Below are 26,736 nucleotides of genomic sequence, written 5' to 3' on the forward strand. Positions count from 1 at the left end.
ACTTGGACTATGTCATCTGCCCAATAAGGCATCAAATCATCTCTAAACAATTCTTTTGCACTGGATAGGCTAAATAGATGGCCATCAAGTAGTTTGTCTGCAATGCCTCGTTGCTTCTCTCATGGGGATGCAAGACATATGATCATCCATATAATGCTACTTTACTTTATGCATGACAAGGGAGAAGTTGAATTCTAAAAGCAGAAGTAACCATTAAGCTATGAGTACTGTAGGGCATGGTTTATTAACAAGGTAAAGTAGGGCTTGATTGGTCAACAAAGAAGGTAAAGGGCGTAGCCAAAAGATAATTCCAAAACTTCTTTACATCAAAAACCATGGCTAATAAACCTTCTCTCTTTTTTGTCGAATTATTCACTTTTGTATCTATGAGTTGTCTACTAGAAAAGCTCACATGATAGTCTAAGTTGTGTTCACCAAGTTGGCGCAACACCGCTCCTACGGAAAACTTAAAAGCATCGATGTGAACATAAAAAGTGATTGTCTTGTCTGGGGCTCGTAGAATTGGTGCAGTAGTTAGACCCTTTTTCTTAGACCCTTTTTCAACTCCTCATGCATACATTGTCATTCCTTGATCCATTCGAATATAATCAACAACTTGTATAGAGATCTAGCAATAAATGTGTAGTTCAACACAAACCGCTAATAATGCCATGTATGGCCTACGAAGCACTAAACTCCCTTGTAATCAATTGGTAGTGGAATATCGATGATAATCAGTTGGTTGTTCTTTGACACCACATGTCCTAGGGTGCATCTACACTTTACCTAGAACTGGCACTTTCAGGGATACATGTTCAAGGACAGCTTAGAGTGTGTCTACGTGCTCCTTCCAAGTGGAGTGAACACACAAATCGTCAACAAAAACCTCTAACTCCTTCCTAAGAATATCCTTGAATATAGCATACATGATCCTCTGGAAGGTAGCGAGCATGTTAGTCGACCCGAAGGGCATGACTATGTAGGCAAAAGACTCCCCACTCAATGGCAAAGGCGGTCTTGTGCCTATCATCATGGTGCACTTGCACCTGATTGTACCCTGAGAAGCCACCTCTTTACCAACCACTCTCTTGAGCATGTGCTCGATGTATGGCAATGGATAATTATCTCTCTTCATAGGAGGTTTACCTTTTTGTAGTTGACACACACTCTAATCTTCTAATTCTTCTTTAGTATGATGACTATGGGTGAAACTGAGACCATGTGCTCAATCTCATAGATGGATTTTGCTCTCATTAGCTTATCAATTTCTTCCTTGACAGCATGAGTATGCTTTGGATTCATGGGATATGATCGTTGTTTGACCGGCATTGCATTGGGTGTCATGGGTATATTGTGAGTCACTACACTCGGATCTACCCCTTTGAATTCCTCCAAGGTCCAAGCAAAAATGTCCATATACTCTCACAGGAGAGAAATGAGACTTGCTTCCTCTTTCTCGATCAGATCATTGGCTATAAATACATGTTAGGGTGTCTCTCCTTCCCTGGCTAAATTGACCTCCTTAACCTTAGCAGGTCCTTCTATTGGTTCGCTTGTTTTCCTATGGTGTTTGGCTCCCAACAAAATCACTACCCTATTTCCTTTCTTGAACTTAGTAAATCTCCTTAGTAGGTCTTGTGGTGTTCTTTGCTCCTATGCATGTATGTCCTTAGACTGCTTCCTTCTTTCCTCCTTTAACCTTTGGCACCTAAGGTGGACAGGTAAGTCCCCCTTGGTGTGTCTAGTCTTAGAAGGTCGAGGTATTTTGGATCACTATTTGAACTTCCTTCCGATTCAAAATCAAAATCTAGGGAATCTCTCCTGGTGGTCGTAGCTCCAATGGTGAATCCTTCCTAAAGCAATGATGCATCACTTGGTTGGGGGCTAGGCTTGCTTGCTCAAAAGTCTATTGCACCTACGTGCACCAACCAAGTGTGATCTCAATCCATGTGCATGACTCATCTTTCGATTTTAAAGGCATTTCCCTTACGTGGTTTGAAGTATGCTCATATTTTCTCTACCACATGTCCCTCAGTGTCATATTCTATCATGTCAATTTCCCCTTCACTCTCATCATTGAAGGAACAATAGTCCTCATATTCATTCATTAGAGCTATCTTTGTCTAATTTCTCATCATCTCTTAGGTCTTGACATGTCTCATCCCTCTCATCGGTGACTAAGGCCCAATTATTGTACATCAAGTTTAAGTCATGCACTTTGGTCCATCGCCACTTAGATTCGTTCAAGAGATCTTTGAGTGGTTTAAGGTTCGCTGATGGGTTACCAACTAACTTGTCAGTCAGGTGCTCTAAGATCTCATGGAGCTCTCGCTTATTGTTTGGTTCTTCGAATATGACCGGACTGGGTCCTCTCTACGTGCTCCTAGCCATCATGCAGATTGCCACTCAGGGCTCTTCTCGGGTCTTTCCAACTACCTTAGCAACTTCCTTACATTCTTCATTGTCCAAGAATGGTACGTCGATTGTAGCAAGGACATGCATCCAATCTTTCTCATCCTCAAGTCAAGGGATATACTTAGTCAATGGCCTGTAAGATTTCCTATTCTGGTCATCACCCTTCAACATAGTGGAGATGGCATCTAGGTCAATCGATGTGGTCTTCCTGGTATCCATCTCTACTCTTATTGCTTTCATTAGATTTCCTAGGAATATCAAGCCATTGCCCCAATCTTCTATGACTCTCACATTGCACATTCAGGTTCGGCCTAGCAAGATTTCATAGTCCACTCCCTTCATGGCTATAAAATCAACCAAGAATTAGACTCCTGCAATCTTGACTAGCAAATTCTTTAATATGCCAAATGGCTTCACTTTCATCTCATTAGCCAGTGTGACATTCAACCTGGTTGTCTCAACCAATGGGTTATCCTAGGTCTGGAGCACTACATGGCTCAGCACAGTGACTCCCACTCCCATGTCTATAATTCCTTTCCTTGTGGTATCACCTAGCGGCAAGACCACTCGCTTGTATTTCAATGCCCTCCCAAAAAGCATTGACATGTAAGGATTTTAGCATTGAGTGCAACATCAAACTTGGTATCTACATCTCTACATCATGTTAGTGCGAGTTAGTGCAGAAACTTGCTCCATTGACCCTTCGACCCATTATTCTAGCTCTTGCCACATCGACAGATGTTGCCTAAGCAGATCTCCTAGGCTTAGCATCACGGGGGTGCTCATCAATGAGGTGAGGAGATTGCTAGCTGCTTGCTACTCTCTTGTCCTTGCATTTCTTGGCCAATGGCCTTGACTGATTTGCTAGCCCATAGCATTTAGGCTTTGTCCATGCAGCAGTACTTATGGTGGAGTCACATCTCGGAGGTGACACTGGTGTGCTCATGCTTGAAAGATCATATATCTTGTCCTCCAATATGGGCTCAACATCTTTCACGTGTTCCTAGCCTTCTTTCATCCACTCCTTCACCTTTTTTATGTCTTTGAGTTGGCGCTTTGGACTAGGGCACTCCCCAACCTTAGCACTTCCCTTCTCAGTCATCCTTGGGATTGATGTTTCTGCTTGTGCTTCGTGTCTATCACTTTCTTTCCCGCGGGTAGCATTGTAGCATTCTATTTTCAGTGTGACCATTGCATCTGGTTTCTTATTTCTTCTCCTACGGGCCTTCTTTTCGATTGAGGTTGCATCTAAGTTGCTAGGCCCTAGCAATGATATGACAGCTTGCTTTGTGCGTGGGTCATGACATGCAACGGGATAGGCATGGCCTCCCCATTAAGTGTCTCGACACCTAACAACCCCAATGGGGTTGATGGCTCATTTTTTTAAGCTCATCGAGATCTGCTAAGGTTGTAAGCATTCAAAAAGTGTTTCTTCATCCCCTAGAGAATGGTTGATTGTGAATCTTATTGTAGGTAACTCAATCTCAAGGAGTAGTACACACTCCTCCAGAGAATAATTTGAACAAGGTGTGGCTAGTAGCTTTTTTAAAGATCATGGTATACACCCATATATCCATGTATAATTTCATGTCCCAATGTTGTTTCTTTTCTTAAGCTATTTTTGATGAGATTCTCACAATGCACAGGTGAATGGGAAAGTTAAAAGCATGTGGATTGTAAGGTATCATTTTATTATGCTTGATTTGTGAGGCCTTAGTCAAGATTTTGGTCACCTTATTCATGGACCAAATCATCGATTTAAGAAGAAAGTTGGCCATCTCATCTATATCCTTCCTTATCCCTCACACTTATGGCCATTTCATAAAATAGTCAATCGCTACTACTATGATATACCTCTTCTATGTAGGGGATGACAAGGTAATTGGACCCACACAAAGTCAATGTCCCACTTCTCAAATGGTAATAAAGCCATAATAGGAGTCAGTGGGTGCTTCCGATTCTCTTTACTACACGTCTCTAGCATGTATCGCATCTCTTTACATATGTGAATGCATCCTGGAAGATGAATGGCTATGAATATCTAGCTCTCAAGGCTTTCTGTGCAATAATCAACCATCCCCCAGCAAACTACCCTCCATAAGTGGAGTTAGTTTTGCATCTTCAACCGCTAACCCATTAAAGATTGGTAGGGGTAAACCTAAAGCTAGAAAATCCATCGTTCCAACAGGTATAGCAATAGGTTGTGCCACCTAAGATGAATGGAACTTCATCAAGCATAACCCATCAACAATAAACATCATCTACCCCTTATTGATATAGAGGTCTTGCAATTAATGCAAACTTTAAGACTTATTGTTTAATTTTTCATTTCTCTACCTTAGAAAAAAGAGGCCCAAGTCTCTCCTATGGATAGATAATGTGTTATTACAGTGTAGCAAGATGAAATGGAGTCTGTGTCTATTCTAAACAGACCCTAAAGGTCACCAACTTTAGCTGATACTTTCTTTGGCCCCCGCATTCTACAAGACATTCTACGATGCCTTGCAATCTCGATGGCATACTCTTAATCTCGTAATCAAATTCTTGCAAAGTGATTAACCACCTTGCTAGGCGATTGAGTGGCTGCAACTTGTTCAATAATAACCTTAGACCTTTTGCCTTTGTATAAAATATTATCTTCTCGTACAAAATATACTCCCTAAATTTCTTCATGGTAAGGTCCATCCGAAGGCACAATTTATCCATATACGTAACTAGTGGCATATTGGTAAATGTTATTATTGCCACGCTGACCACAAGTCGTGAGGTTTTCCATGGAGATGTCTTTTATCCATATTTGTGTTCATTGGAAAAAGAGTCACCAAAAGGTTAGAGTAGTCCAAGCCACCTAAAAGACAACTAAAAGCGCAAACAAGAGTCTATGCTTCACTCAATATCCCTCCTTTCTAGCTCATGGCCTTCTTAAACTTTGTTTTATGCTTCCTTTATAAACCAATCAAATGGAACACTTTTCTACTATAAACCAAATAAGGCTAATGTTTTGCCAGGTTCCAAACATGGTTATGTATGTGGTCTTTAACTTGTTTTCCTCTATGATGGCCATTTGATTGTAGCTGGCAAAATAGTCCATAAAAGAGTATATATACTACCTACTAGTTGATTTAAGATTTGATTAATGAATGGCAATGGATAATAATCCTTAATCGTTTATTTATTGAGGTCTATAAAACCAACACAAAGCCGGATTTGATTCTTCTTATTCTTCCTAATAACCACCAGCAAACACCACTCCATGTATTACACAAAAATTATCAAGGCAACCTTACGTAATTTATGTAACTCTTTGAATAGCATGTTCCTTAACTCAAAAGACATGCACCTAATTTTTTTCCTAACAAGTCAACTTTCATCCTTTAGAGGAATAGTATACACACCTAAACTAGGGGAAATACCCCTCAATTCATCATAACTCTATGCAAATATATTGTAGATTTCCTTGATTAAAGACACATAGTCTTTATTTCTTCCATGTTGAGCATAGACCCTAATTTGATCAATCGTGAATCATTCAACAAACCAAGGTCTATCTCTATCACATCCACATCTCTAATTCTATCATGATCTTCTATAGGCTCGTTTAGAGTTACCTAGTAAATATCTTCCATAGTATGCTCCTCTCTTGATTCATCACTCATTGAAGTCTCACTACCAGAAGGCCCCTCTAGCGCATCTAATTCCGTTGAGGATTTGGGTGCTCTCTCATTTTGAATTAATTCCATGTAAGTATCAATTATAACTCATCTAGCACCTCTACCAAAGATTAAATGACCAACCGGTATGTTAATTTCACAATCGGATTACAAGATCCACGACCTTGGTCACCCTGCAAACCTAATGACCCTAAATTTCACATTAGCAGCAATTACATGGACTTTAGTAATACAACCTTCCAGTTGTCTCAAACTATCATCATCTATCCTTACAATTGTGGAGACATCTTTCTAGATCTCTAATACCAATCTCTCCATCAATTTGGAGCTCATAATGTTGATGGAGGATCCCGTATCCACAATGGCATGGTCCACCAATATACCACATAAGATGGCACCCTTGGGAAATGTTTTTTGACATGCTCAAATCATTCATCACCAACATGATCTATACCCAAGGATTTGACAATATAACTAGTGAAAAGGATCTTCTTAAACTCCTTACGCACTCCTGAGGATTGTTTAATTAGCTACAGAGGTTAACATCAAGCTTGACCTAACAAAGAGAGCTTATTATATCAAATTCCTAAAAGTTAGCAATAGCTCTTTTCTCTGGCTAAACCATCCGCTCTCTTGGTTGCTTCATAGGCTTAGGTGCCTCTTTCTTGGCCTTCACTTTCTTCTTTGTTGTCTCCTTATTTAGGTCTACTTTGCCACCATTAGCCTTCAAAGGATGACCTTTGACATTAGGACTAAGGATTTTCTTGCCCTTCTCATCCTATTTAGGGGTTACTTCAACAAATTTTACATTACATTTATCCCCCTCTGCGGCCTTCTGACCTCTCATATAATTACTTATAAATTAGAAGCATCATTGGCACTAATTCACACCGCTTCAATCAAACTTACGCCACTGCCACCAGGCAGTTCTTCCACATCACCTTCCTTATGCAAAATCTACTTTGATCCCTCATCTTGTTGAAGTTTATTTTCTTATCCTTGATTATTAATAGGACCTAGCTGTCTACTTCCTTATTGAAGGGAACTAATCTTACTCCAGCAAAGTGTTGGCTAAGTGGCTGAACTTCTTGCATATGTCACATTTAACATTGAGATAGTTTCAAGGGAAGTATCGACCACCACACCACTTATAGCTAAATCTTGATGGACCCGCATTATCAAGCTTCATGGTTCCCACTAAATTTTATTGATGCTTTAGGAAATTGACATTCACAATGATCTACCGATATTGTTCCATAATCATGTCAATGTAATGTTTTATCATATCCTTGACTTCCTCAATAATATATGATGTAGAGGATTCGTAACCAATGGCATCTGAAGCCACCCCCACATTGGGTTTTATGATATGTAAAGGGGTTGGTGGCTACATAGACCTTTGGTTTACAATGAGACCTTGCTTACTGCTTGTAAATGTAATGGATCTTGGTTGGGAAACACTTGGCCCTATAGGTGCAAGTAATTGAAGCAACCCTTGACTTTGATCCATGATATTATTGGGTGGTGCATGTATTGAACTATATCTTGTTAGTACTGCATTTGGCACCATCCCAATCATTGAGAGGGCTTATCCTCTTACTGTATAGGCAGCTTGAATTCTTGACTCAACTCCCTCTGCTGCTAGTATAACCACATCTAGATTGTTTAGTGTAGTGTTACTCAACTGCAGTTAGATCATAAAATCCAACTCTCTTAAGAAGAATTGTAACTAAGTGGAAAGAGGTAATTAGATGGTATTTTCCTAACAATGAAATACGTCATATAGCTTCTAGGTATACACTTTTACACTTATTGAATTCTTGTCAAGTCTCATTTAGGATATGCCACCAATGTTGGCTCCCCTTTTCAAGGGAGAAGGGAGAACTCTCTACGAAACACAATGTAGAACGCTTACAAAGTGACAATCGAATTTGTCGCGAGTCAGTAATACCACTAGGATATATTTTCCTTCAAAGTCATTCTCTAGAATATCAAATGATGTGCTTTCTCATCGACTTGATAGTTAAACATAAATTTTTGGAAGTCTTTAATATGTAATGTTGCATCTTTGTTTGAACTTCCACTAAAGATAGGCAATGAATACCCTAAAGCGAGTGGAGCTACCATGGCCGCTAGAATTTGTATTGCTTGAGGGGGTACTAAGGGTGATTGTGTCATCTTTATAAATATAGAAATATGCTTAGAAGTGACAACTATGGTGTTGCTAATGGCACTACTAAACGGTGGTATTGATCCACCACTTGAGCTAGTCCTAGAAGAAGGAGTTGACTGCCTAGCTTTAGGTATTAAGAGTAGACTACCGCTTTTGCATGTGCTAGGACTGCTCTTACTATGAGTGGTTGTAAGGTCCCTAACTTTAAGTGATATATGACAACTAGTACGGTCAAAGGAGTATTTGCAAAAAAAAAATTTGCACATTTCATTAGCCATTCTTCACGTTGCTCTCGTTGAATTTGAAAGATCTCTAGCCTGCACTCATGTTATTACTTGAATAGCTCTTTGTCCACTTTTCTGAGAGCAAAGAGTTGTACACTCAAGAACAAAGTCTTATGCTCTTACAGAAATCCTAAACTTCCAAAAAATGCACCACTTTTCAAGACCTAAAACGGGCCTAACACTGGCTTTGATGGCTCTAACCAAGCTTTTAAATATGCCTAACAACCCCACACGCCCTTACAGCTCTAGAAGCATCTAGATATTATAAATGATTCTTCTAACTACTGCATTTGTGGATACAAGTCTAATTGTAGTCCAACTACTTACCTCTCCCAACTCCAAGCAAAGGAGTTTCTTACACATAGGTGACTATCTCATCTTGAATCGCATACATAAAGGGCATCCCCCAACCGACTAATGTGGCCCCTACGGCTCTCGTACATCCCAAGGATTGGCCCCAAGATAAGCCATCTAAAACATATAAACCATTGTAACATACTTCTCTCTTGATATTTATCGTTGTATGAGACTTTTCATAACTTCATATAATCCTTCTCCCAAGATTGAATATGCTAAACTATAACTAGGGATGAACTTTCACTCACATGGATCAACAAATTTTTTTAAGCAATTGATATGCATCTAAGAGATTTATTCTAATACCATGATTTTATGCTCTTTCCATGTGAGGTGAAATGCTCTAAAGTACACAAAAAAAAACATCATATTTCATGTGCACAATGATATCTTTTTATGCTTTGCACCATACGTATTGAGATGATGTAGAAGATAGTTCTGAGAAAACCCATGCTACTATCTTCCTTACACTTTAAAAAAACCAACATGTATGTATATGAAAAAGATCAAAAAATCAACACATTTAAACTCATTTTTTCCTTTTCACCATCTCCTATATCGATAAATTTTACAAGCATTGTCATATTCTCAGGTATGTATTGAAATGAAAAAAAAAACGCACAAGAACATATCTTAACACATAATATGAGGCCATGCTAAAGCAATCTCTATGCCGTGAAATCCATACAAACATTGCACAAATATATATTTAATATTTTATAACACTGAGATCCATCTAATCATTTAATTTTCCTCAAATTTTCATTTTCATTATTTTACTCAATTTTACCTATATAAATTCATTTTTAAAATATATTATTATTATAAAATATATTGATCAAGTATTTTAAAAATATATTGTTACTTTTTGCTTAGTAAGAGTACTTTATATACACATACACTATTCAATTTTTTTATTTTCAAATAAAATGTTATTTACCATAAAATACTTTATAAAACTGCTCTATTATTTTGGGATCACTTAGTTAACCTATTGATACTCCAAATATCCGCTAGCAACCATCTTTACGCTCCCTCACTCCATTACTTATATCATATCACGTTTTGGCACCTATGTTCCCTCTCCCTCTCAACCCGTATAAATATCCACTATAAGGAGAGAGAAGAGAGACTAGATTTTCACTTTTCTACATATTGCGTCATTTTGCATAATTCAAGTAGTGATTGAAAGAGATGAAATTCGAGAACCCATTGCCAGGAGTGCTCCTTGCAATTCTAATATTTACAAAATCTAAAACTCTTGAAAATGGTGGGGATACCCAAAAAATGTGCTCCTCTCCCCTCCATTGTAACAAATTTTGGCTTTTGAGCCTTCTTAATCAAGTCATTAATAATTATCTAGTTTATCCCTTGCCCATTCCATTGTCAACAAGTGACTTTTTTTTATCAAAGAGGAAAATGAGGTCAAATTTGAGATCTAAAGTTATAGTTATGTTATTGGCATCATTTTGTATTGACTTGGCCTCTTGGACACTATTTCCAACCTTTGGATCGAGTAGTTGATTTGTAATGCTAAAGTTACGCCTCTCAAAATGGGTTATCTAAGAAACTTCGAGTGATAAATGGATGCTTCCAATGTGTTTTGGACTACCCACTTTTGCTTGGAAAACTCCAATGCCTCTTCATTTTTATCGCAAGTACTTCATTTTCTACTTCAATTTTGACACCGTACCTCTCAAACAAAGATTTTACTAACTATTTTATTTAGTCTTAACATGAAATATTGAATGACCTTCTTAACTTAGTCAAATAGAACAAAGAGGCTTAGTTCCCAAATCATTGGTTGAGGATAAAAAATATCTAAAGAAATGTCTATGGGATTTCTATCAAAAAGTCTTCATTTGGGTCATGGTAACTTAGTTACTTCCATAAAAGCATTCCAAGTATCACCTCAAAGAAAGTAGAATTTCTTATGAGGAAGAATGAAGCATTGCCAACCATGAAAACTGTATTGAGTCTTCCATATAGGTAACAAATTCATTGACAAAAAAATTTCAATGTGTTTATTGTTGTTGATGATCATAAATGAGCATAATAGTGATTATAATTTTTAAATAGTTTTTAGTCATATGACATATAAGTTTCTTCTAGTATATTCCAAACCTCCTTTGATTTGTCATAGTCGAGAAATCTAGTACAATGAGTGTCCATGCTAAGCACTAGTGTGGATAGTACCTTCTCATCATTGGTTGTCTGTATAGCATTTTCTCTCTATGAGCTTGACCACATTCCACCATATCTTTTTTATACATAGAAATTTTGGCTTTACAAACCATGCATGATAGTTGACACCATTGAACTTGACAAGATACTATTTATGTTGCTCAATGATAACCTTTCCAAAAAGAATCATGTTAAAATGGAAGCTAACTTAGTGGGAAAACCCACTCTTATAATGGAAAAAACACTAGTGATAAGTGGAAAAGTCCATTATTTATGAGAAGATGTGAGGCTACAAGAAGATGGTAAATAACATTATCCAAGTAGATGAATATTAAAAAAACTAATGATGTCTTCTAGGCAAGCATTCAATTGAGAGAACCCCCTCACCAAATAGGTGCGCCATGTTCCAAATTGTCTTGCACCTCTTATTGATGATCTTCTTTTTCTTTAGGTTGGATGTGTTCTTAATCTTCATGAACTTGGGTATAGCCTTCTTCAAGATTTTTAGAGCTTAACCTTGGCTTGATGAATCCTCAAATCTAATAGCATGTTGAGAAGAAAATAAAATATCTAAGCTAGGATTGAAATAACAAATCATAGTCATGAAACCCTAATTATGGCACTTTAACAAGCTCTAAGAAAAATAGTTCCATAATGCAACAAATAGAGAATTTTGAGAAATGCCTTAGTTGGAGATGAGCAACTAATGTTCATACAACAGCACTAAGCTGTTATGAGGAGAGCATGAGCAATATAATCAAGGCTACTATACATCTAGATCTTCTTCGGAAATATGCATAATTTTGAAGATATAGGTGACAATGTGGAGTTTTTTTGTCTTAGAATCGAGTATCCTAACTTAAGGATATGCCTACAATTTGGTTTTTCAAATGGCAAGAAAAATGTCACAATATGAGTCCTCCATTCAAGTAAGTAGGTGAATCTCGAGTTCTCTCAATTTTGGGTGATTAATTGTTGAAGTATAATGAGGGTAGATAGCAAATACTTTATTGCAAGATGTAATTCAAGGACCCTAGTACATTTGTAACCTTCACCACTCCATTAGTGCGGTTTTTCCTATTACTATTGGCTTAGCATATGGAGTCAATGTAGTATGATCTAGTCTAACCTAGAGTCACATTCCATTGTATTACAAACCATGAATATCTTCCTTCCGCTTATTTTTAGGTAACATGCAATTTTGGTGCTCTTTATTCCATGATCAATTTGGTTGCTCTATGATTCTCAAGGGAGATTTTGTGTAGTCTATAGCAAACATGTTGGGGGTAAAGGTGCCTCCGCCTAGCCGCCCGTGTATTACTACACTAACAGTCACTGCCACTGCACACTACAGGTGGCGGGCGCCCGCCGTCACCGTCACTTTATTCTTTATTCTTTTAGTGACAGTTTGAATAAAGGAAGGCCCAATCACACATTGTGATTGTTGGAGTTCCCATTTCTTGTCTCTCTCTTTCTTGCTCTTGCTCTCCCACCATAGCTCTCGATTGCAAGTTTCGATCCTTCTCACCTTTCAACTAGTATCAGAGCACGGCTTCCCAACTCTTGAGCTTGGCTTGTGGCATTCTCAGCTTCTCATTGACTCCCCACTCGCATTGGGTCTCCTTCCCGGCAGCCATAGCTCATTCTCTTGAGCTCCCGTCACTTCCGGGATTCTTGAGCTTCTTCCCGATCTATTGAGACATCAGGGCATTGACATTAAGGTATTGCTTCATTATTTCTGAGATTTATCTCAGTCCACAGGTCTAGGTAAACAAGGTTTTCACATGTTGTGGGCAGCCATAGCTCACACCTCTTGGAGCTTCCTTCACCTGGATCTTGCTTCCAACCTATCAAGGCTTGCTGAGGCTTGGTGTAGGCCTTCTTTGGCCCCCATTTGTGCCCCCTTTGGGCCCCATTGTTAACACGTGGGACAGTAGACCCCCCCCCCAGCCAGCTCACTTTTTTTTTGCGCATGTTTCAAAATCTGGCCCAAAAATCACTCTTTTTGTCATATCTCGGGCATTCGAAACCCAATTCAAGCAAGGTAAGAGTCTAAGTTGGGGTTTTGGCATGCTTCGGATGCGATGGCGATGTCAAATTTGCCAAATTTTGATGACAAAATATTTTGCAATAGATTTCAGGTCTGAGATAGCATGTATTTGTATGCCTATGGCTTATGTGATGCTTCTACTGATGTCTATTGATACCGGATCACTTATGGATGTTATGCCTCTTATGTGAGATGCATTTGGAGTTGATTTAGCTTAGCCATTTACTATTTTGAACAATCCCAGATCTGTCCAAAACAGGCCAGCCACCTGTTACTTCAATTTTATGCTTACAGGTCTTTGCATTTGATGCTCGATTATGCCCCGTTGGTGCCTATACATACGGGAATGTATTCCTATGGTTTGCCTATGGATTTGTACTAGGATTGAGCACTGATTTGCCTAGTTTATAGAGGTTATATGCTACTGGAAACTTCAGGGTTGAAGCTATTTATGCTACAGTTGGGTTATGCCTATTGGTCATGGGGTACTCACGGCTACTCGGTATTATGTCATGATGTATTATTTAGACTATGCCACATGTCTTGTTTATGCTCCAAAATGCTTTTGAGCTGAGATTAGAGCTCGATTTGGTTTTGACTGTCACTTCTTTACAACTAGCATTTCATCTATGACACGGTTTATGCTGAGGCTACCCAGTATGGGTTATGATGTCTTGGTGAATGCTTTATGCTTTGCCTATGGATGGCAGTTGTTTGAGCTCGTCTCAACATTCATTCGAGTATTCCCTTGAGCAGTTGGACATTGACTTGGACATTTCCGTTACGACTTGGCTTTTTCCATTACGACCTTGGATGCCATTGAGGCATTGTCTTGGTTACCTATCTTTGGTACTTTGACTTGGTTTGCTTGAGCTGTTGAGCTCGTTTATTTGGCTTTTGAGCCAGTGGGATCATCGTGTATGTTTGACCGACATTGAGCAAGAGGTTTATGCTATTTGAGCATTTTGCATATACTTGAGACTTTGGGATCTCTTACACTTACATATTGCATGGTTCATGCACTGATATCTTGGAATTGCTTTTGATCTGAGCTTGGGCTTTGCACTCTAGTGAGCATACACCTACTGGTGTCAGGTCTTGCCAGTGTTATGTATACTTTGCCCTACTGTCCACGGGGTATGCCTACTCACTGATGACGGATGCTTTGGTGACATGTTTGGGTGTTTTCTCAGGGTCTTGATGACTATTTGGTGCTGATTTATGCATGTTTATGGCTGGTCATGTCTTGGCTATCATTTATTGACTTGGTGTAGTGATTTGATCAACAATTGCCTCTCACAGTACCCTACTGTCATTTATTACAACAAGCATATAACTCCGGACTGACATGGATTTTTCATGCTGAAATATTCTAAAATGATGTACTTTCACTAGTACTTGGTGGGTAGCAGCTTTGGTTACACTTTTCTCGTCATTTTCTCTCGATTTTGATGATTTTTTTGTCATCTTCTGCAGTAAACAACAAGTAGTTTTGAGCTATCTACAGTCTTCCAGCCTGCATTATGGCGAGTTTATCCACTGATCATGTTATTTTCAACATCACTTAACTTAATGGTACGAATTATTCTTATTGAAAGAGCCTGATTTGGCAGGTGTTGGTACAAAAATCGCATCTCAAACCACTGAGGTTGAGCGGGCATCTGCCTGCAACTATGCCAGATGAGGAATGGCTTAAGCTTGATGAGTTATGCAAGTCCACTATTGTATTATCTCTCACATAGCAGGTTCATTACAATGCATTCGAGGAAGAACAGAGTGCATGGCAGTTGTGGGATAAAATCAAGAATCTCTATGACAAGAAAAGTCCAGTGAGTTAGATGTATTGGCTGAAGCAGCTTATGGATCTGCGCCACATGAAGGAGAATGTGACTATGTCTGCTCACTTGAGCCAGTTCCATGCTATACTCAAGAACTTGACTTTGCAGGACATCACTTTTGCAGAGCATGTCACTCCTCTTTTCTTGCTTGGTACTCTTAATGAGTCATGGGATGTATTCCGCATTGCATTATGTGCCTCTACTGCTACCTTGAAATTATCTGATGTTGAGAATACTCTTCTGCAGGAAGAGGTTAACCGTAAGAATTTGGATGCCTCTCGTGTGTCGCATGCTATGAAAGTTAGAGGCAGGAATGATGGATATGGAAAGCGTGTCAGTGGCAGTGGCAGTGGCCGTGGACGAGATTCTCAGAAATCTCGATCCAAGTCTCGTGGGAAGTCACGTAGCAAATCCCGTGGCAGGAATGCAGATATTACTTGTCACCATTGTGGGTAAAAGGGGCCATATCAGGCCACAATACCATGAACTGCGCAATGAAAGGTGCAAAGATAAGGGGAAAGACAAAGTGCAGGATAAGTCTTCTGATCGCAGCATAGTGCCTGCAAAGTCCAGTGTTAAAATTGAAGAGATCAATGTTATGCAGCCTAAGGATGTTGATAATGATTATTATATCCTTGCAGCTTCTTCTAGTGCTTCGCAGATGGCAGAGATACACTCTATGTATGCACAGTGTTGGCTGTTGGACTCACATGTGTCCTTTCATGTGGCACCTTGTCGAGAGTGGTTTCATTCATATCGTACTATTTCGGGTTCTATGCGCTTGGGTGATGACAGCTCTCTTGATATTGTGGGCATTGGTGATGTTAGGCTGCAGTTTCCTTTTGGCAACAGTTTTGTTATACAGGATATACGTCATGCACCTGCTTTGCCACACAGTCTCATGTCAGCTGAACAGCTTGATGACACAGGTTATCATGTATCTTTTAAAGACTCTGCATGGAAGATCACTCGTAGTAGACTTGTGATTGCGAGAGGTGCCAAGGCTGGCAGTCTCTATCCCTTGATTGTATCTGCTTCTTCCCTTGATCATGTTTTGTCTGTGGGTTCTATCCCACTTGTATCTCTTTGGCATGCCCGTTTGGGCCATATGTCTTTGAAGGGAACAAAAATGCTTTCTGGTTTGCAGTACTTACCGCCCCTTGATTATGCATGTTTTGATTCATGTGAGCATTGTCTTTATGGCAGGCAGACTAGGTCTACGCATAAGAAGTCTGGTAGGCCACGCATGAGTGAGCCCTTGGCATTGGTACATTCGGATGTCTGTGGGCCCATGCCTTGTTAGTCTATGGGTGGTGCCAAGTATTTTGTTACTTTCATAGATGATTTTTCACGGAAAGTTTGGGCTTATCCCATTAAGCTGAAATCTGATATCTTGGCTGTGTTTTAGAGATGGCTTGCATTGGTTGAGAACCAGTCTGGGTATAGGCTAAAATGCCTAACAACAGATAATGGGGGTGAGTATGTCTCACATGCTTTTGAGCAGTTATGTTATGAGAGGGGTATTAAGCGTCAGTTGACCGCCCCCTACACCCCCTCCCAAGAATGGTTTGACTGAGCGGATGAATAGAACCATCCAGGAGCATGTACGCACTATGCTTAGCCATGCAGGCCTACCACAGAGCTTTTGGGCTGAGGCAGTTAGTACAGCTGTGCATATCATAAACAGATCACCTTCTAGTGGTTTGGATTTCTAGGTTGCAAAGGAGGTATGGACTGGAAAACCTCCCTCTTATACGCATCTCCGTGTCTTTGGATGTGAGGCATTTTGCCATGTGCCCAAGGACAAGAGAAGTAAGCTGGATCCTAAAAGTGTCAAATGCATTTTCCTTGGTTATGGGGATGCAGGCGAGATGGGTTTTCGTCTCTAGGATCCGCAAGCGTAGAAAGTCATCCGCAGTCATGATATAGTCTTTCATGAAGACAAGATGCATCGGTAGCCTGAGAGAGTTGTTGAGATCCGCAGGGTCATATTTCAGGAGGAGCCAAGAGCTCCTGCACAGCCAATTGGACAACCTACAGCTATAGCAGATGCTCATGGTCAAGGTGTTGGGCAGGCAGCTGGGCAAGCAGCAAAGCCTGCCGTGAGACGGTCTACTAGAGACAAATGTCCACCTGATAGATTTCAACCCTCGATACATTATGTCTTAGTTACATATGAAGGAGAGCCTTTCACTTATAATGAGGCTATGCACAAGAGTAACAATCACTCCTAGGAGAGGGCTATGCAGTCTAAGATAGACTCCTTGCATAAGAATGACACTTGGGATTTGGTTTCCTTGCCTACGGGCAAGAAGGCTTTGCCATGCAAGTGGGTGTACAAGCTGAAAAGTACCCCTAGACACCCCAAGCTGGCATACAAGGCTAAATTGGTAGCAAAGGGTTTTAAGCAGGAGCATGGTGTGGACTTTGATGAGGTCTTTTCTTTTGTGGTTAAGATGACCACTCTGCGCTTAGTCTTGGCTTTGGTTGCTCAGCTTGACTTGGATTTATACCGGATGGATGTTAAGACGGCTTTCTTACATGGGGACTTGCATGATGAGATTTATATAGAGCAGCCTAAGTGCTTTGCAAAACCTGGCAGGGAGCACCTAGTGTGCAAATTGAAGAAAAGTATTTATGGCTTGAAGCAGGCACCTAGGGAGTGGTATCATAAGTTTGATGCCTTTATGCAATCACAGGGCTACGACCAAGACCCATGGACTGCTTATTATTCAAGTGTTTCAAGCAAGCACTGATGGCTACCTCTCACATAGCCGATACACTATCCCTCTCTATGAGTGTAGTGAGCTTACCTTAATGCCTAATTGAGTTGCTTCCTCTCTCAAGCACTCCAATAGCTCCATGATTCGTGATGCACGCTCAAGTATCCTCAAGCCTCTTCCTTCAAGCTCCATCCTCCATAGCTATGTGAGAGACGAGAGAAGAGAAGAAGAAGAGATGGTGAAGGGCTTTACCTCCAAGATCTCTCACCCTCATACACTCTCTCCCTCACGCACTCTCACTCTCTTCCTCAAGCACTCACAAGCAAGCAAGCAAGAGAAGAGAATAGAAAAAGAAAATAAGAGTAGTCTACTTTGCCACACATCAAAGAATGAGCTCTCATTCACTTTTTGCCAATTATGTGTGGCATCCAAGTTATTAAGGATGCTTTGGAGATCAAGTCTTCCTTGAGATTCTATGCATCCAAAATTGTTTAGGATGGTGTCCACACATTATCCCATTGACCATAGACTATAAATTCTAGGGCTTCCTCATTGTCAATGTGTGGTACTATTAATTGATTCCAACAAGCCACCATGTCTAGGTTGCAAAGAGAATGTCAAAATTTTGTTTAGGTATGATGCTATCCAAGCATAAGGAGAGAGTTTTTAAGTGGTCACTGTCCTACATCTTTCTTTGTCTACCTAAGGCAAATCTAGGGTTGTGTGAATTTGCATCCATCTTCTCTCCTCTTCTAGACTAAGAAAACAGTATGTTGAACAATTGAATGGATATTCTAAAAGTAAAGGTCATTAGCTCCAAATATACAACTTGACATTGTATTCTCTTATTTAGGTTGCCATGGACAATATGAAGTTTTCCATGAGTGGAGATCAAGCTCAATTATTGCATCTTGTTCTTAATGTGAGCATTTTGGAACCCCTAATCATGCAAGAGAGTGTCTATCTCATCACTAATCTTGATGTGTAAGCATCCTCAAACTTCTATTCATGCAAGGGAATGGTCTATCTCATCCAAGGTTGTCCTTTAATTGTATCATTGTTTATATATTTCAAAACCAAGAAGGTGGTGGTGAGCCCATTGGATTCTGATCTTGAATTGCCAATCTATTAGTACAGTTCCTAGGTTGGATCCTCAATTTTCCAATTATGAAAAACCTCTTTCTAAGGGTGGGTTTCTTCCTAGACTTTATCACTTGAAGGAAGATGACCTTGCATAGACATTGCATTATTGTACATAAAGACCAACATGGTATTAAGAGAGGTTATGCATAAGGCAAGGGGTTGTCTACTTGTCTACTAAAGAACCAATTAAAATTTTTCTTTTATGTGACACTCACCCCCTTAAAAAATGAGATTAAGACCACATTTACTTTCTCAATTAAATTTACTATATTCCCTACTCATTTGCTCTATTTTTCTAAGCAAGGGTGTTTCCATGCCCATAAGCTATCCATGCACTTTTTGGTAGGACCTTAAGAAATTGCACTAATAAATAAAGAAAAAAGGCTAGAATGTGCTTTGGAGAATAAATGGTGTAAAGGCTAGTGGACACAAGCTTAAACCCCCATTTAACATTAAAAGTTGTCCATTGCATGCGTGTAAAGAGCAATGGACAAGATAGGTGTCCCATGTAAACATGTGCACGCACAAAATGGACACTTGTTTGAGTGCTCATGGTGGTCCAACCTAAGTGTTCACAATGAATATATTGGCTTAGACATTTGCCTTGGCTTTTAAGCATAAGCACAAAAAATGAACTTTTTGGGTGAATTATTTACCTGTTGGTCCTTTATTGCAAAGCACAACTCTCTATATATGCTCATACATATGTGATATGTTTGTATTCATTGGTTTGCTTTCTCAACACATGACCTAAACAAAATAAAATTGTCTAATTAATATTGTTCGCAATGCAATGAGTATTGATCATGTGGTAAGCTAGACCTGGACAATTTGATATTATGCATTGTTATCAATTTGCTAAGTATGATTTCCATAAGCACACGCCCCAATCTATCTATGCATGCATGTGGAAGTTTCATATTATAAACCTTGGCTTAAGGGTTAGAAAGGTTGACATCTACTTGCAATGGAAGAAGTAATCTAAACTCATGATACACTCATTCTAAATTATGAGATTCAATCAAGAAACTTTATCTATGTTCCTTGAACTTACATGCCATCATAATTTATTAGCATGCCCAAAAAGGTGATATGCTTTAGTGATGATTTGGGAATCTTTCTTATTGTTGCGAACATATTGCCCTTAATTAACTTGCATATAATAGATATGTTCTTTTTCTTTGTAAAAGGCCTTGATTCTTTCTTTAGTAACCATGAAAATTTATGCAAAGAAAAAAAAGATAAACTTGCATCATAAGGCAATGCTTAAACACACAATGTGCACTCATGTTACCTTTACTCTTCTCTCCAACTATAGCAAAACAATTGAACACTAGATATTGTTTACACTTGTGTCCATTACTCTGTGTGTGTTTGCTTGCGTGTGTGTAGAGTTAGTGTATGTACATGTGCACACGTGTGAATGGCATATGTACGCTTTTAACATGGTAGGAACAATCCCAATATGACTTGAAGACATGCCACAATAATTCAAGACTTAAAGACTCTGGGCACAAAAATCTAAAATTTAGAAATCCTTCCACCAACCATCTAGCCCCATAAAGGTGATAAAAGGATTAGTGAGAAGTCTCCTTTTGTTTAGATACCTACATTTAAAGTTTGTTACCAGATGACATCCACCTCAATAATAGGTTAGGTACCTTACATTTAAAGCTTGTTACCAGAGAATAGCTAACAATCACCACCCCGTGCTGCTTGTTTTTTTCACAAAAAAATAGTATGTCCATTTCTGGAATTATGCCGTATGATCGCTCAGAATCCTATTTCTGTTGTGTCTGCCATAACTATCCCGGTTCCTCTCTCAAAATTGAGAAATCTGATGTCTTGACACCTACGGAAAATGGGGACTGCTAAAGCCTGGCTTGATTGGTTAAGATTGGCTGACATACTTACAGCAAGTAGTTTGCTGTGCTATGTGTACATTCAAACAAATCCACACTGCTTCATGTTTACAACTGAACATTCCATGAATCAAGGTGGATTATGCCCTTGTTCAGCCTTGCTACGATCCTGCACATAATCCAGATGTAAATATCCACAACAAACTGCTCCTTCAGTCCCTAGATGACCACATTTTATGTTAACTTCACCATTTCATTTTAGTACCTGAAACACTTGGAAAAACTGGCCAAATGGCTGTCCAACAATGTTGAAAGAACTCTTATGTTTGTTTCTACTGTAATCATCTTCCATAAGGCTCCACCATGCACATAGGTATAGTTTCCAACCTCCTAAAACACTTGGGACAACATTTAGTAGAGTCACAGAAGCTTAAAAATTCTAGCAGAAATCCTTTCGTTTAGGACTGCTGGCCTGGAACTACACCAAGATGATATGGGGCTTAAGGCTGACAAATGCGATAAGACATGCAAAAGGACATCACCACCTAACAAATGACTGCATCAGATACAAGCAGAAAAGGTGAAGCACCCCTGACCTACCAATACATATCATCTCAATCATATGCAGAGGTGCCACCAGTGTCACCAGCCAATACCAATGGTGCCTCTGTCGCATGGAATGATGACTTCCTCCAACAATAGCACGATAGAAGCACGATAAATACAGGGGACATCCTTACATGCATGAGAAGGTTAAAAAACTAGCTGAAACTTGTCAGGTTCACTCATCCAGAGATGAAACCACCAAGAGAAGAATGTCCTCCCAAATGCAGTGATGCCCACATTCACAAGAATGTAAGCAAACCCAGCAGCGCCTTCTTATAAGAAGCCAGATCTCTCATTTGCGGTCATCAAGAAGCAGAGATTTCCTGAGCCTGAAAGGGGACTCTGTTGGGATCCCATCATTGGCTTATTACAGAATGTGAATGGAGACACTACCAGCAGTGCCTTGATCAGGACATGCCTTACCTTTGGTTGTCTGGATTTGGGCCTATTGAGAAAAATCTACCATTTCTAGCTGTGTCACACTATTCAGGGTACCAGGCTATGACCCACAAATCTGCCAGGAGACTTTGAATTAGTTGAATTGTTAACAATAAATATATACTAGAAGAACATTTATTTATGGAGCAACAAATGAAATGAGAATCTCATCAAAGACTTGTATGATTTGGTAGATCCACAACATACTTAAGCCAAATGAAAGATCACCTTAATTAAAACAGCACAGAGCCTTCCTCACTTCAGCCCGGCCAAGTTAACGTCTATCAGATCACTGGTTGCGCTTAAAACCCTCTGCCAGGATGCCTCGGAGAACAACATTGACTTTATATTGTTTCAATGCCAGTTGTCTTCTCTAACCTTCTCTATGTCTCATAAACAAACAAAGCAATCAAGTTGGAACTAGAACCATTGTAAGGATAATACTGTAAAGTGAAAAAACTACATCAAGCAGATGCTACTAGACATTAAAGTGCTCACCATTTACATTGAAGCTCGCCTTTTATAAAAGCTCCACCAAAACCTTCTTCTGCAGCTCCTCCCAGTAAAACATAATGCCCAGGTACCAATTATGAGGATCACCTCATACAGCATTAATATGCATGACTTGGCTGTAGAGAGAGACACATTGACTAGATTGAGATACTTGGTTCAATCGAAACAGCGACTGCACATTTATGATGATTAGGATTGCATGGCAGAGCCAAAATCAGACAGTTGCATTCTTGTACTATCCATGGATGCCACAGGAGCAATAACTCAGTAGTGGTAAGTCAAAACAAAATTAGGGGGCACAGATTCCATGACTAAAGCTGTTTGCTTGTGGGGACGAGATACTGGCACTACATAAGTGGTATGTTCCACCCAATTTCAGTGGTTGAGAATGCATCTCAAGTGAACTGCATGCCTAGGCAAGTAGCAGTTTATAGGATAAGAATTCACTCAAAAGACAAGCTATTAGTGTCATTGGCTGCAGATGGGAAAAAGGGTTGCCCCAAAAAACATAAATGAGGGTAATATGTTATTTGGTCATTCTTATAGATCAATCCAATCACCATAATCGGCTTTTCAAATTATTATTGTCATTAATGGAAAAGGTCATACTCAAAAGAAGGGAACAAACTCCACTGAATGCTGAGCCAACTTCCTGATAACATCAGGCCTTTGTTTCCCATATATTCGTACACATTCATCCATGGCTAGCTGAACAAGTCTAAGCTGGTCCTCTTTTCTTTGGACTGCTGTGGCTAGAAGTACTGTAAAGGATAACGTTCGCAACATACCAGGCATGGTAGCCTTCATTGCTTCTACAAGTTCGAATGCCATGGGGTTTACAAGAGTAGGTGATGGGGCAAAGTCAGTTGAATACCCAACTGTAAGCCAATTTGCTAAAAAGGCCGCAGAATACCCTCCTAAAATCCATTGTTTTTGCAACTTTGTCAGGCTTTCAAGCATACCTACTTTCTCTTTCAAACTACGGAAGACACCTGCAAGTTCTTCGCATGCTTGATATGGTCCTTTCTCTCTCCTGGTCACTACAGAATAAACTTCATCTGAAGCCCTGTCATACAAAGCATCATACTGATCAATGATCTCTTGAAGCTCTTTTTGTACAGACCGCTCTGTCACACATCGTTTACACTGGCACTGAAACCCATAGCCGGTTCTTCCTAACACATTTTCACGCTTTTTCAGGGGTGCCATGCAGTCAGAGTAGCATATTGTTATCTCATCTTCAGCTTTCATGTCCTGAGAGGCCATAAAAAACATAGTTTCTCCCACCAGAAGCCTACTTGCAGTTGGACAGCAAGAATGGTTCATGAAGGAGGGAAGCAACCACAGACCATTGATCTTGACTTCGGATTGGGGTGCCAACTTGCCAGAGAACGAATTGACCTGGATAATGTGCCTGATTCGGTCCTCATCGAATTTAGGAGGTTGGCTATCTGTGTAGGGAACTGCACAATCAAAAAGCCTAACATCCGGGATATCCATCTCATTCTGGTATTCAAGTCCTGCAAGTGAGTAAAACTGGCGAAGGGCGCGGGGAGATTCTATGACAATGGAGGCTATTTTGCTGTACATATCATCTTTGTTGCTGTCATTGTACGTTGCGGCAAAGGCGTTGCTGATGATGAGGACATCCCCTACAGTGACATCCTGAGTGACAAAGAGGCCGCGGCCGCGGCCATCCAGGGTTCGGCCAATGCGCACAGGGCCGATGAAGTCAGGGCATTTGGGGGCCTTCCGCCAGTCAGAGCCGCTGAGAAGATACTCAGAGAGGTCAACAGAAGGCGGGGGGGAGCAGGAGATGGAGGGCAAAGCCGATGAAGCAGAAGAGTAGCACCTGACGAAGAAGAGATGACGGCTGTGTCTTGCTCTGGCTTGTTGAAGTGCAGCAACCCAGGCCTTGCCTGCGGGAAAGCTGGAGCTGAAGAGGCTCATACCTGCGACAAGTACACTTGTGGATGGCTTCCTGATGACGGTGGTCACCGAGCTGCTGCTGAATCTCCTTGTGAGAAAAGGGCTACAGAGATCTGCATTTCAATGTCTTAGAAGTCTAGTATCAGATGTAGTTTCCGATGCACACATAGGACTAATATCAACAAGTTTTCCACCTAGGACTAACAACTTGGGCATGGAAAACTATTATGCACGTCTTATAGGCCAGCTACACACTAAACAAGCACAATGTCATGGCAGCGAGGGAGAGGGCTACCTACTGCTAAGATAAAGAACCAATGAAAATATTGATGTTATGTGAAAGAAGAGCTTATCTAGTGGAAGTATGTGAGAAAAAGCAAGAGTGAAGCACGAACTATGGAGGTTGAAGCTTGAGAGAGAGAGAGAGAGAGAGAGAGAGATATATGGAAACTTCAACAATCACAATGTGTAACCAACTTGAAAGATAGAGCAAAGTAAGAGCTATGGCAAATAAAGTAAGAGAGAAAGAGAGAGAGACACCGTATGTGGGAACGCCAACAATCATAATGTGTGACTCCTTATTCAAACGCTGAAAGAATAAAGCATGAAGTAACAAGGATGGGCGTCCACGTCCTTCAATATACAGGTGTACAGGTTTTATCAATATAATGAATACACAAGTGGTTAGGCACAAGCACCTTTACCCCCAACAATCTCCCACTTAAAGGTGAATGTGTCCCTAGTGCCTAGTTGATGAGAAAATAATAAAAAAGTAACAAAGGACAACTATACAAAAAGTACAATAGGATAAGAAAAGACATCATCTCATCCAATGCATATTAGCTTCTTAAGAAATGTAAAATGCTCCATTGAGAAACTTTTAGTAAGCAAATCTGTAGCATATGTTCTCAACAACCTCTTCAATAAAGTGCTAACGTACCTCAATATGCTTCGTCTTCACATCGAAGACCGAATTCTTGGCCAACTGAATGGCACTCATAGAATCTGAATACAGTGTAGAAACCATATTAGTAATACAGGTCTATGATAGAGGGCCTAGCCAGAGAGCCTCCTTACAAGCCTGAATGGTTGCAACATACTTTGCCTCTATAGTAGATATAGGGCCCTATATTTTTGCACCTTAGACATCCAAGAAACAATGCAAAGGTGAAAACATAGCTAAAAGTGGACTTCCTATTATTTGCATTTCTGCATAATTAGAGTTAGTATACCCCACAACTCCTATATCCTAGCCACCATAATATATACACATATTTGCAGTGCCCTTAGGGTACCTCATGATACCCTTCATGGCATCCCAATGCCGCCTACTAGGTGTAGCCATATAGAGTGCCATAACTGTTGAGATATCAAGCTCCACTCGTGATATGCCAAGGTGACCGTTGTGCATTTATGTCACCGACTTGTCAGTTGTGCAGATGCGGTTGGTACACTGCCCATGAATAATAGCTAGATGATAGCTATCCTTATCTACTTTAGTTCGTGGCTCAGTTAGTATGCCACCTTAGTTAGTTGAGTTTAGTTTGAGACCCATATATAGGGTTCTTCTATTTCTATGTACTAGAGTTCTTTTGGCTTACACAACTAAGAAGAGGAAAACTGTTTTCAGCCTCCACCCTTGTGTGTATTTCCCCTTTGTGCAAGCAAGAAAGCTACAAGTGAGACTCCTTCCTTCTCTCCCACAATCTTGACATGGTATCAGAGCCTTGTTCATGGTAAGGAGCTCAAGAAAGCAAGCCAAGTTCGCGATGTTCTGGTAAGAGGACCAGTGTTGCTTTCATTTGTCTGCTTTGGGAGCAAGTCTCTGTAGGTAGCACAGCCGGAAAGTGCAAGAGTGCATTGTCTCAAATTGAGACGCCCTTTGCGGTGTCTCAGATTGCTCTGTTTTTTTTTATTTGAGGCCATTTCAAGGCTTGTTTTGAAGGCGGAAGTTTTCTGCATGCACTCAAGAAAAGGCCCTGTTTTATGCAGTGCAATCATTGTTCTACAAGTCAGTGAAAAGTTACCATAGAAATTGCATCGTATGCTTGTGTGCAGAGACATTGGGAGTTACAGAATCATCCTTGGTTCTTGTTTATGCAAAATCGTCACTAGGAAGTGACTGTGTGGTCAAATACCACTTTCGCCAGTTTTGCAGATTTGCCCTTGTGAGGGTGAAGCTATGCTTTTTGTAGTGACAGATTTTTTTGCAGTGTTCTGTAATGGCGTCTGATTCTCTTTCACAGATTGTAACTGAAAAGCTTGACAAGAATAACTTCCAAGCATGGAAGTTTAGAATGACGAATTTCCTTATGGAAAAAGGATATTGGGAATTTGTTGCAGGAAATGAAGAAGAACCAGTTCTTCCTGATGTTCCCAATCAACAGCAAATGCAGGCATATAAAGCATGGCATGAGAGAGCCAGGAAAGTTATGTACTGGTTGTCTATCAGTATTTCAGACTCTATGATTGTGCATATTCAGGATGCAAGTACGCCAAAGGAGGCATGGGATACTTTGTTAAAAATGTATAGCACAAATACGCAAGCCA

The 26,736-nt window shown here is 40.0% G+C and overlaps 1 protein-coding gene across 6 annotated transcripts; it reads right to left on the reverse strand.

Annotated features, from left to right (window-relative positions):
* Window positions 1-20,339: 20,339 nt before the first annotated feature.
* On the reverse strand, window positions 20,340-24,347 carry LOC148010189 (uncharacterized). Of its 6 annotated transcripts, none has more exons than XM_087673142.1 (4): window positions 22,867-24,347; window positions 22,243-22,373; window positions 20,966-22,127; window positions 20,341-20,869 (listed from the first exon to the last, which is right to left on the reverse strand). In XM_087673142.1, exon 1 carries the CDS (start codon window positions 24,205-24,207, stop codon window positions 22,867-22,869), a length of 1,341 nt encoding a protein of 446 aa, XP_087529268.1. In that variant the 5' UTR covers window positions 24,208-24,347; the 3' UTR covers window positions 20,341-20,869; window positions 20,966-22,127; window positions 22,243-22,373. The 6 variants fall into 6 exon arrangements, with proteins under 6 accessions (XP_087529267.1, XP_087529263.1, XP_087529265.1 ...); XM_087673138.1 differs by having other exon boundaries at window positions 20,966-21,820; window positions 21,973-22,127; window positions 22,243-24,347; XM_087673141.1 differs by having other exon boundaries at window positions 20,340-20,869; window positions 20,966-22,122; window positions 22,243-24,347.
* Window positions 24,348-26,736: the final 2,389 nt, after the last annotated feature.

Source organism: Lygodium microphyllum, chromosome 30 (genome assembly GCF_053477565.2).
Source record: "Lygodium microphyllum isolate KBCC chromosome 30, Lygodium_microphyllum_v1.1.10, whole genome shotgun sequence".
Taxonomy (NCBI): Eukaryota; Viridiplantae; Streptophyta; class Polypodiopsida; order Schizaeales; family Lygodiaceae; genus Lygodium; species Lygodium microphyllum.